Below are 12,632 nucleotides of genomic sequence, written 5' to 3' on the forward strand. Positions count from 1 at the left end.
CAGTAGAATGTTATGAACCATCTGCTCAGAAAAAGCATTACCCTCATGGAATTGTATATGTCATCTTGGGGGCATCATGGAGTTCCAGAATCCACAGGCACTTGGCTAAGAATTGGTTTTGTTTGCTTATAAGATTTGCTTGTTTGCTTTTTCTTCAAGAAATAAAAGAACATGTAAGCGAGAGGCAAATAAGAAGCAATAGCAACAATTCCTCGTACTCAAGTCAATCTTAACAATTTTTCCTAACATTTGACCCTCCCCATTTTGTTTTGTTTTGTTTTTTACAAAGACGTTTTCTGCTTTGTTTTATTTGTTGATTGCTGGAAAGGAAGCTATTGGGTGAAAGTAGGAAAAAGGAAAATCCAGACAGCCTAGGCTTTGACATGCAACACATGCTTAGCACTGTGAAGGACACTGTGGGAATCATCCATGCGCCTGGCCCCACTGGATATCATTAACATGTCATGGTACCAGGGTGCCAATCTGGTAACAGTTAGTGTCCATATCCTCAGAAAGAGACATGACACAATTCTCCAATATTCAGCTAACATCCTAGTCCCTTCCAAATAAGGTAAACAATGGCCCCAACTCCGGTGGCCTTTAGATCAGGGCGAGGCCCCCAAGATCAGTCTTTAGCCCTGAATCATTCAGAGTCCAGTGACCTTTGAGGAGACAACAAGTTCAGAGAAGAGTGGAAAGCTGGGCTCCCCTCTTCAATATGGGTCAGTGGTTATTTTCACTTCGGTAGAGCTTGGAGCTTAAGAGAATCCAGCCATCTAGTGTCTTTGGAGCTGCTCACAACAGACATTCTGGGGAGATGAAGAGAGAATACAAAGGAGAAACAAACACATGTCTCAGACATGTGCTCCCTATTTTATAGCTTCCCAGACACTGAGGGTTCGAGGCCGGAAATGAGCTGCTCTTCAGCACCAAATAGCTCACATGAGTTTGAAGTAGACCCTTCCCCAACCCGGAAAGGGTCCCTCGAGGCCAAGTCCTTTCAAACCTAAAATGAAAAGAAAAAAAATAGGGAGTTAGGTAAGCCTGGGTGAATATTTAACAGGTGTTAAAAAGTGGGGGGATCTCTCTAGTTTCTTATCCTAACTGGTACCTAGTCTGGAAAAGGGACTTTGCACTTTAGACCCCAAGCAACAGGTCAAGGCTGCTCTAAATAGGACTAGAAACTGTCTTTGACTCCACCTCCAATTTCCTAAAACAATCTACCAACAGGGGAAGCAAAATCCTGATACTAAAACTTCTGAGCCTGCCGCTCCGTTCTCCTCCCTTGCATCTTAGTCATTGCCTTTGCGCTGCTCCTTTCGGTATCTCCAAACTTCTTTTGCCCAGGCCGTCATTCTTAAGGCTGATAAGACGCAGCTTATCTATCTCTAGGCCATGGAGGACTGGCAGTGACAGGAAAACATAGAAGGCTAAGGAGCACATGGCAAGCCAAACTCCAGATACTTGGACCTCATTAATGTTCACATTGGTTCATGTCATGCCAGAGATCTGATAACCAAGCAATCAAAAGTCATTTCCCTGACCCCCAAGCCTCCTGTGACCTTAGCAAGTCACTTATCCCCTCCGAACTTAAGTTCCTTTGTTTGTTGAGTTGGAACACACAGTATCCTCCTTATTTCTGGCATGGGATGTGGATCAAATGAGATGATGGATATGAAAGTTCTGCACACTCAAATGAACATAAAGGACCACAGAGGATGGTTCAGGTGGGAAGAACTGAAGTAGTTACTTGGTCTCAAGGAATGAAGTCCCACTACAGACACATTGACATTTGTCTAAATATCAAAGAGGAAGTCACTGGCGTCCTTAGAGACTGAAACAATAGCGGAGGCAGGCAGTTCCATTGTCTCATTTTACAAACAGAAATTGAGATTTGGAAAAGGAAACATGCTTGGCCAAAATATCCAGCCTGGGATTTCTAATGAATTCGGCTGAAAAGCAATCTTACAGTAATATAGTGGAGGGGGAAATGGCAGGGAAAGAAAACTGCAAATCATATGAAACCTCACAAATGAAGTAAGGATAAGGGATATGTAATTTTAGGGGAGCAACTAAGACATGGAGTAAGTTCCTACCCTCTGGAGTTGTGTAATATTCTAGTCTTCAAAATCCTTGCCATGAAAAGGGCTTATTTGAACGTTTTGTCATGAAGGGTAGAAACAACATACCTGTGGCCTCAGCTCTCATCTCCAGGAAGTTTTCCTTGAGAGCTGTGGGCAAAAGAAAGAGAGCTCAATGAAGCCCTTGACGTCAGGACTGAAAAGGCTAATGGTAAACAAGTCACTTGGTTAGGGGGAAATTATTCTGCTCAGATCTTTTACTGCATTTAGTTCCATTCTTCTAGGTTGGGAAGGTTTAGAGAACCCACTATTCTACACACAAAGCCACCTTTCAGGAGCTAAAACAATTTTTTGAGTAGTAGACTATGGGAAACTAGACACAAGAGAGAAGTTGACCCAAGACCACAGTTCACATCGCATGATTATCACTGCTGGTTAGAAGGACAAGAAGGCAGGGGACAGTACTGTGTAAAACATAAGTCCTCCTTGGTCTTACAAAAACCACACAAGCTCTGGTCAGCCTGCTGATCAGCCCTAAATTCGCCTTCCATACTCAGCTGAAAACCGGGAGAAAGAGACAACCATAGAAAAGAAATCTCCTAACAATACAGCCAGAGCATCCCATATAACAGCTGGTTCCCACAGCTATATCCACAGCCTTCTACTTTTCTCTCATCTCTTGAAACTACTTATAACTAGTTGTCTAAATTATATTATTCCTATTCATGGTTTTAATTACCACCAACTATTGGGAATCTTCTTCCAAAGTGTCACTACTCATATTACAGTATATATGTGATGCCCCACACTAGAATTCTATAAAACACTGGTTGTCCCTAGCATTTCTATTACTAAATCTGTACAGGCCCCACCCTGACAATTAGTTTAGGTTGCAGTTACTCACTGGGCATCTCTACCTGGATGTCTCACAGTGTCTTCACAGGGACTGTCTGAACCTGAGCACAGCAAATGTCTCACAAAACCTGTTTCTTTATGATTAATTGTTGTGCCATCTACCAAATTGCCCAAGTTAGACTTATCTCTCTCAGCACTTCCACAATGCCTCCCATCTGAAAAGTCAGCAGGGTCTGCTGGAACCGAGCGCACATCTGTCCCTGTATTCCATTCCCACAGCAATGCCTTAGGTCAGACCTTCCATCAGCTCCTGCCAGCAAGATTTGTTTCCTAATTGGTCTCCCTGCTTCCCATCTTTACCACCAGAGTGATCTTTTTTACAACTCACCCAGCTCAGAATGTGCACAACTACTTAAATATCTTCAATGGCTTGCCCCCAGCAGACTACAATACCAAGAGCAAGCACCTTAATATGTCATACAAGACCTTTGCAGTCTGGCTCTAATCCATTTTCCTGGTGTTCCGTTCAGCTAAGCTTTCTTCTTTTCAACCCCACATTATAGACAAAGTGGAACACTAATCACTTCTGAAGCTACATTGCCTTATGGAATATTCTCTCTTCCCTTTTCTTTCTGACAAATCTCTAATAATATTTCCTTTGAGGTTTTTTTTCCTTTTTAACTGTTGAAGAGGGCAAGAGAATGAGGAACAGATGCTATCAAAATGGCAGGCTACAGTCAAGCATGCAAAGGAAAAATTAAAAGCGGCAAGGCAAGATGATCGAAGAAGTAGGCAACAATAACCATATAAGGGATTAGCCACATAACTGGTAATGTCTTACCCAGTGGCCAGCCTGTGAATACACTACTGGTAGTGGTGGATTCAAGGTAGGAAGAATATTTTTCCTAAGCAGCTTCTGAGTAAGAAAAACCTACAGCTAGTCAAGATGGTACATTGAAGGTGGGTATGTTTTAGCCTTACTTACATTCCTTCCAAGGTGATTCTTAGGACACAGAACAGGATTAAGGCTAGGTTTGAGAAGCTCAGATAAAGAGCGGATAGAATAGCATAGGCTGAAGTGCCTGCTTTGGACAAGGCCTTCTGGCGTTGTGCTTGGTCTAAGTCTGCCCTGAGCACTGGATGACAAATCCTAACCCCTTGCTAATGTCTTTCCATGCCCTCAACATCAGTTTGGCAATGGTTTTCCTACTGAAAGTTAGCCTTCACTAGAAATTTTTCTAGACATTGTTCATGCCTCTTAAATATTCCCTTCTTAATGTCTTGACAGCCTGAACTAAGATACAGATCAATCCCCCAAATTTTGCTGTGTATTTCTATTTGCTCAAGCCCCAGCTCATGTATTAACTCTTCCAAAAGCTTTCTCATCAACATGGCTGATTCATTTTGTCCATTCCAGTTTATTTCCTTCAATTTCTCTGGTGTTTATTTCTCAAAGGATTTATTTATCCTAGGGAGGGAAAAAGGATGCCAGGAAGTAGTGTCACTCATAGGAGGCAACTCTATTAAGAACCTCTCTTTCCCCCTCTGCCTCGCCCCACTCTGTGGAACTCAAGGCTTCAAGCATGATGTACAAATACTTTAGCACTGAGATATAATTCCCATTTCCACTCCAAAACCTCTTCATTTTCCATCCTCTGGTAAAAGAAATAAGGGATTTAGCCTCACTTTCATCTGATCTGGTAAAAATAAATGATAAGTTATTGTCTAAACAGAATTTGGCTGATCCCAGAGCTGTCTGTGGTGACTTGCCATGTGGAATCACATCCTGGTGAATTAGATTCATGGTATTGGGAAGAGAATGTCAAACCTATCCTGGCTCCATTTTTAGGCTGACAGCCTAAAAACATTAACTCTTGTTCTTGGCCAAGAAGCACAATTAAAAAAAATTCTCAGATTAGCCACATGGAACAAACTCACAGCAAACACCTTGAAGACTAAGCAACCATTCCTCTGGATGCTTTTGTGCAAATGCTCCCAAATGCCCAGAGCTTGAACAGTTTGTACCAGCATTTGGAAAAAAAAATAAAAACAAATAGAAGGAAGGATGAACAGAAGGAAAAGAAAGAGGAAATAGGGAAGGGGGGTGACAAAAGGAGGAAATAATGGATTCTCATGTACCAGTCAAAAGATCAATTTTAGTGAGTGTAGAGTAGAAGCCAGGAATCTGGGATTTTTTAAAACAATTTTTCAAGAGATTTAGATGGATGGTCAGTTTGATAATCATTTAGTCAACTACTTACTTTTGAAATGGGAGTCACACTTACTCTGAACCCATAGACAATAGAATGCTATATTCTACAAGCCTTTGTCAGCTGACCTTATATACTATGATGTCTAAGTAAGTAAAATAATAGCAACAAAAATACCTTCAATGATGCAAGGTTTCTTTTTTTCAGCATAGCTTTGGGATGTGTGCTGGCTAGTTCTATGTCAATTTGACACAAGCTATCTGAGAGGAGAGAGCCTCAACTGAGAAAATGCCTCCATAAGATCAGGCTTTTGGCAAGTGTGCAAAACATGTTCTTATTAGTGATTGATTGGGGGTAGCAGCCATTGTGGGTAGTCCTGGGTTCTATAAGAAAGCAGGCTGAGCAAGTCACGTGGAGCAAGACAGTAAGCAGCACCCCTCCGTGGCCTCTATATCAGTTCCTGCCTCCAGGTTCCTGCCCTGCTTGAGTTCCTGTCCTGACTTCCTTCAGTGATGGACTATGATGTGGAAGTGTAGACCCTTCCTTCCCCATGTTGCTTTAGTAGTGGTGTTTCATCACAGCAACAGTAACTCTAACTAGGACAAGATGTGTGTACATACAACAGAGTACATGCACATGTATGTCTGTGAAGGAGAACGAGAAGCAGAAGAAATGGAAAAAGTGAGTAAGAAAAGAGACAACAGAAACAAGTTAAGAAAAGCAAGAAGGATGGCGTAAAGAGAACACAGAGAGAGAAGTGCAAAAAGTGGCAGAAAAACTGAGAATGGCCGAGACACGTGTAAGAACAAGCAAGAGAAAAAGACAGGACACTGATAAGAAATAGAAGCCAATCTACGATGATTGCAGGAGAAAGGTGGAAGAGGAAAAGGGAGAGGGGGACAGAGAAGAGGGGAGAGAACAAGAACTATAGAGAAACAGAAAAGGAGGAGGAAAGAGCAAAACCTGATAAGCTGCACTTGATGCATCCATTCAATACTGCCATTTGCCCTCTCTTCTGTGTCTCTTACCTTCCAGTTTTCCGGGATGCTGTTTCAAAGAATCTGGTCCTGGATGCCACCCTGCAAATAGAAGCCAAGCAAGTCTGATGAGCTACAGTGGAATACATGTGAGAACCAAAGACCAATGGAAAGGACATGACACTCAGTACCAGACAGGTCACCAATACCAGGCCCTACCCTGGCTCGCAAAAAGCCCAGGATTGGGGCACAACTCGAATATCAGAATGAGAAATGGTTCTGAAGCCATAGGCACCCCAAGGCAACAAAATAAGATCCTTTACTACCTATTGATCCAGAATGGCAAAGTCTGTGACTCACTCAGACCTGTCTTTGGAAAAATAAATGAAAACAATCTTCGGTTTCAAAGTGTGATTGAGGGAGCTTTGCAAATAAACACTGCTAATTAGTGGAAGTTGTGGAGGCTTTGATCTTTCCCTAAGTTTTCCAATTATGGAAAATAAAAGACACAAGAAAAAGAAAGGTCTGGACATGATGTGCTAATGGTCCAGGAAGAGGGTCTTAGGAGGGCACGAGGAGAGGCCAGTCAGGCTAGCTACGGCCAAGCACAGCTGGTTTCTTGGCTCTACTTTTTCCCTGGCTCCCCAACCAGAGGGCCTATTGGTATCAGCTCAGGATCTTTAGAGGACCTGAGTCATTTTGAATGATTTTTTAAAAAATGTACCCTTTCTTGAAAGAAAGAAAGAAAGAAAGAAAGAAAGAAAGAAAGAAAGAAAGAAAAAAGCCCCAAGCACAAGTACAATGACAAAAAATACATGCTCATTAAATTACTTGAATAACCAGTAGCAATAACACAAAATAAAGAAAAGATTTTTAGAGCAAAAAAACTGAAAGTAATTTTTCTTCCTCCACAGACATCAGGGCAGCTAAGAACAAATGGATCTTTATATAAGACTTTGAAAAAGTCTTCATATGTAGTGAAATAGCCCAACTTTGGATACTGAATGGAATATTCCACACAGGGATGACGCTGGATAGTCTCCTAGATTATGAAGAGAATGATGTTCCAGAGTTGTCTGCTGTATACACTTAGCAACCAGAGATGGCGACCCTAAAGGCACTTCTAGTGGTCAGCACAGGCCTTAGATCAAGTTGAGGGAAACCATTGCTTACACAGATGATGGGATTTCCCCTGCATTGCCAGCCATGGTATCTGGCTTTGGTTCTGGCTTCTGTGAAACACTGGCCCGGCAAGGAGGGTCTGGGGGTCTCACTGGAGGACGGATGATTGTTTGCTTTTCTCCTGGTGGCCGAACTTTGCTGAAACAGTCAGTATCTCCTAAAAGAGAAAGCAATAACAAGGACATAAATAGTCGCCCAAATAGAACACCAAATGTCAGTAGATGACCTGGGGTTGGCTGGGTCATCTTCTCTGGTTCCCATTTCTTCTTAGCTAACAACAACTCTATTTTTGTTTTAAAATTCTTCTGGCTGCTGCCCTTTAAAAAGCTTACATTCCAACCTAGACTGTACAATTTCATGTACCTTACATTTGTTACGAATTTTCTAATTCTACATTTACTTGGCTTTACAATTCAGAGTAGCAACACATTCATTTATAGAGACTGAAGGGATTAATTTAGGAACTAGTATGTTTATTACAGTGCCAGCCACATCGTAGGTGAGTAATGCCATAGAGTAGGTGATTGATAAGGAACTTAAATTTGATGAATTCATCCCTACTAAAATCAGATCCTGAGACTGGAGAAATGACTCAGCAGTTGAAAATATTTACTGCTCTTCCAAAGGACACAAACTGCATCCCTAGCACCTATGTCAGGAGGCTTAGAAAAACCTGCAACTCCAGACCCAACATTCTCTGCTGGACTCTGTGGGCAACTGCATCAGGTGCACATCAACATACATATGTACATAAAATGAAAATTAAAATAAACCTCAAAAAATTCCAGGTCCTGTCAGTACTAAAGTACTCTTCTACCTCACGTTGCTATTTCCACATTTCTGGCTTACAGTTTAATTGGAAGAAATAAACAAATAGTTTTTATGAAATGGTACTGGCAGGATTATGGTAAAAACAGGTACTCACATACTGCTGGTGGCACGACAAACTGGACTAATTCTATCTAGATCCCTATCAAGTATTTTGAAAAAATCTGGATGTAACACAAAATTATGCATAGGTAATAAATAATTCATACATGTTTATCTAGTAATTCCACTTTGAAAAAACCCTTACAAGAATTCATCCAAGATAAACAATAAGAAAAATCAATTGGCACAAAACATACATAGCAAAATATCAGACAGAACTACAAAAGCTAACCAAACAATTTACTCTTACAAGCAACTAACTAACACATATTGCATATAAACTGTCACGAACTTGGACAAGGTCAAGACAATGTATATTGAAATAAAGTAAAAATGAATTCATAAAGCTTGGCATGGTCACTCAAGTCCCAGTGCTGAGGACTCTAAAGCAACAGGATTGACATTAGTTCGAGGCCACCTTAGTCTACATAGTGAGTTCCAGGCAAGCCTAAGCTACAGAGGGAGACTCGGTCTCAATAAGAATGAAAGAAACAAAACTCCACCAAAAAGTACTTGTGTCTCAATGAAGATAATATTAATATAGCCATATGTGTAATAATGAAGTGGATTAGATCTTGATATTTGCTTAATATTAGATCTTAATTTTCATTCTTTCTGCAAGATGTTTAAAGTAAAATTAAAAACATCAAATTCCATCTACATAATACTGCTTGCTATAGGATTTGCTAAAGTTTACACAGTTTTATTTTTCTTCAAGTCCTTCTCAGTAACTCTAAAATGCACAGGATAAAGTTCAAACTTCTCAACATAATTCAAGGCCTCCTTTAAACTAGCTACAAATCATTGTTTCAGGAATAACCATTGAACATTACCTACCAAGTCTACTCTATCAAACTGGTCTCTTCACTACCCCATCAAAACAAGTCTTGATTTTAGGTAATATAGTATGCTGATTTCCCTCTGTATGCTGTGAATATCATTGTTTAATAAAGGACTGCTTTGGACCTATAGCATAGGTGGGGAAAACTAAACTAAATGCCAGCAGAAATGAGGCAGAGACAGAGAGATGCCATGTATCCCCACCAGAGACAGATGCCGGAACTTTAGCCGGTAAGCCACAGCCACGTGGCCATACACAGATTAATAAAAATTGGTTAAATTAATATGTAAGAGTTAACCAATAAGAAGCTAGAGCTAATGGGCCAAGCAGTGATTTAAATAATATAGTTTCTGTGTGGTTATTTTGAGTCTGAGCTACAGTATGCCACAGGAGAAAATATAGAGGTTCTAGAATTGTGAAGACCTGGATGTGTGGCTTTATTCTGCTATTTCTGCTGTGGATTAATGCTCTTGTACACTGCAAATATTTGTCATTCATATTGGTTTAACAAAACACTGATTGTCCAGTAGCCAGGCAGGAAGTATAGGCAGAGCAACCAGACTAGGAGAGTTCTGGGAGGAGGAAAGACAGAGAGTCAGTCACTGACTAGACACAGAGGAATCAAGATGAGAATTTCTTACTGAAAGCCACGTGGCTAACTACAGATAAGAATTACAGGTTGATTTAAGTTGTAAGAGCTAGACAGTAATAAGTCTGAGCAATAGATCAAACAGTTTATGATTAATATAACCCTTTGTGTGTTTATTTGAGACTGAATGGCTGTGGGACTAGGTGGGACAGAAACTTATATTTATAAACTTCCAAGCAGTGAGAACTTGGACAGTGATTTAATGTCTTTGACTATAATTTTCTCACTTGGGAAATTGGTATATAACAATTTCATTTCATAAGGTGATTATAAGAAATTAGATGTTATACTATCCAAAACAAGCATGAATAAGTGTTAGATGATTTTTACTTCTTTCCTTCTATCGATTCCTAAGCTTGCTCACATCATAAGCACCAAATCCATTCCTTAAGAGTGTGTACAAGTAGGGAAATATAACATTAAAGGTGTTTGAAAAGGCTATATGGAGATCTATTATTTTATAAGATTTCTAAATATGTAAAATAATTTAATTGGAGTCACCATACACAGGGAATAAAGCTCTTTCCAGAAGCCATAACTTACCAAATAAAAAGCCTGCTATCAGGTGTGAGATACCTCCCCTCAATTTGTTGATCAGAAGTGCCTTTGAGACTCCAAGACAACACAGCCTATTGCAATTGCTCTTGGTTGCCCACCAAAACTTGATGGTAAGACCCTTTTGCTGAAAATACCACATACTTTGGACACAGGATGTGGAGAAATAAAGTTAGTACTGATCAGGAAGCCTCCTCTCTGATGACTAGCTTTCATAATACCAGAAGATATATGTAGGCTGCTGGGGGGAAGTTATCAGTGGTCATACTTAGTTGTAAATCCTATACGCTAAAATAACAACTGGCCTGGAAAGATATGATCATGGTTGCAATAATGGCATGAATGTAACAGAAGTAACCAACTACTTTCTGATTGAATTTAGGGTCTCCAGAGGAAGAAGCACATGCCTGGTACTAAGGATGGTCTCAAATCCATGGTTGAGGAGTTCACTGGGTCAAGGGGTAAAGCCTACTGCTATCAATAAATGGACATAGAATTAAACTGACCTATAATCTATTTCTCTATATACACAGATTAATGTAGTGGTCAGATATCATCAGAGCAGTCTATTTGTTCCGTGGATAACATTTAACACAGAAACACAAGTAGTCAAAGTGCAGAGAATAGGTGTTCATGGTATCACATCTCTTCTCAGGCTCAGAGATCATTGCAGAAGAAAGAATGGAAAGATTATAAGAGCAATGCAGTGTCTTCTGGACATTGCAAGACTGTTGCACTCATATGCCCACAGCTGCTGTGGTTGTATGCACAAGACCTGTATAAGATCAAGCTAGTCAACATTCCAGGATGGAGAGTGGAGGGGCATGTAAATCCACACCTAGCTGAGGAGATGCTGATAGCTGTTTAGCTACTATGGAAAGGAGAGTCAGTTTTCTTTACACTATGGCTCTTGGTAGGGCAAACACATTCTAGTGGATGGTCCCCATACTCAGGAGTACGTGGATCATACAAATCAGACTCAGTAGGTTTTATAAAAATAAAGAAGAGGAAACAAATTTGAAAGGGGTGAGAGGAAAGAGGGAGTGAGAGGAACTCTAGGAGGAGTTATGGGGAGGAGGTGGTAAATATTATAAAAGAATGGTGTATTTGCAAGTATGAAATTTGCAAAAAATCAAAAATTACCATAATTATGTTTTATAAGAGCCAGTTCAAATCTGAACTACATACGAAAAATCTCAGGAGAAAAGGCAGAATTCTGATAGTACAGTATATGTAGTATACTAGTAGAGGAATGAGTAAAACATTATTCCTGTTTACCGAGAATTTCTATCTTCCCATCTAGGCTCTAGCTTATATTTATGGACATGCTATTCCCCATAGTTAGCATCAGGATGATTTTCTACAACTGCATTAAAAAAAAGATTATCAAAGTAATAATAATTGCTTTTTTGCCTAACAAATTTATACTGTTTGAAACATTCTCCCAGATGATGTTCATAGTCATCTGAGAAGGAAAGAATAGAGACTTCATGTCATTTCTATTTTACAGAGAAGGAAACTGAGGCTCAGAATGGTAAATCTATTTACCCATTACCAGATTGTAATAGAGTAATAACTGAAAATTCTTATTTTCTATTTTCATGTCCACTTCTTTCCCTGTGCCTGCTATGTTATTAGTAGCAGTAATAGAAAATTGCAAATGATAATAATGATTAACAGTAAAAAAATATAAGTAAAACAATAGTTACTATTTATTTTTATTGACTGATTTTGCAGTATGGGGATTAATAACAGGGTCTCACACAGTTCCAGTTCTGGCTACTTTTATTACCAAACACCAATTCTGATCCAAGTATTGTTAACACCGCATTTAGTGCTTCTTTCAGTTTTCATAGTTAAGACTGGCCATCATTCTGCACAAATGTTATGCCTTTTCTACCGTTGAGGAAAACACTCCAAAATGAAAAGGAACCTCAAAGCTTATTATTAACAGATCCATGTGCATGCGATTTGTACAACCTATGTAGTTCCAGTTACCAGAGGTGCAGTGGATTTCAATCCTGGCTGCACATGAGAACATAGGAAGACCTTTAAGTATGCAGTACCCAGATCCATCCTCAGTATTCCTAGTTTTACTAGGACAGGACTTGCACCTGGGTATGCCAGTGTTCCCCTGGTTCATGTGATGATGGGCAGTGCAGGCTGTAAAGTTGTAAGTCACCCAAACCCGCTTCCTCATTGCAGGTCACACATGAGCAGAGATGGCAGTGATATTCCATTTCCACTACTTATTGGAGGAGGGAGTTTGATAGGAAAGATACTACACTTTCAGAGCTAGAATTATTTCTACCTGAAGCCATGCCTAGCCTAGGGCTCATTTCTCTTGAGGAG

The 12,632-nt window shown here is 40.0% G+C and overlaps 1 protein-coding gene across 1 annotated transcript in view; it reads right to left on the bottom strand.

The window, feature by feature from the left end:
- Positions 1–212: 212 nt before the first annotated feature.
- The window catches only part of Ophn1 (oligophrenin 1), a 333,717-nt gene continuing 321,297 nt past the window's right edge, over positions 213–12,632 (bottom strand). The window contains exons 23-26 of the mRNA XM_057759550.1: positions 7,297–7,462; positions 6,175–6,225; positions 2,190–2,231; positions 213–1,006 (exon numbers count right to left, since the gene is read on the bottom strand). Coding sequence (XP_057615533.1) covers positions 2,198–2,231; positions 6,175–6,225; positions 7,297–7,462 — 251 coding nt within the window. The 3' untranslated portion in view covers positions 213–1,006; positions 2,190–2,197. The remainder of the gene's footprint in view (positions 1,007–2,189; positions 2,232–6,174; positions 6,226–7,296; positions 7,463–12,632) is intronic.

The sequence above is a fragment of the Chionomys nivalis genome, chromosome X (assembly GCF_950005125.1).
Source record: "Chionomys nivalis chromosome X, mChiNiv1.1, whole genome shotgun sequence".
In the NCBI taxonomy this organism is placed as follows: domain Eukaryota; kingdom Metazoa; phylum Chordata; class Mammalia; order Rodentia; family Cricetidae; genus Chionomys; species Chionomys nivalis.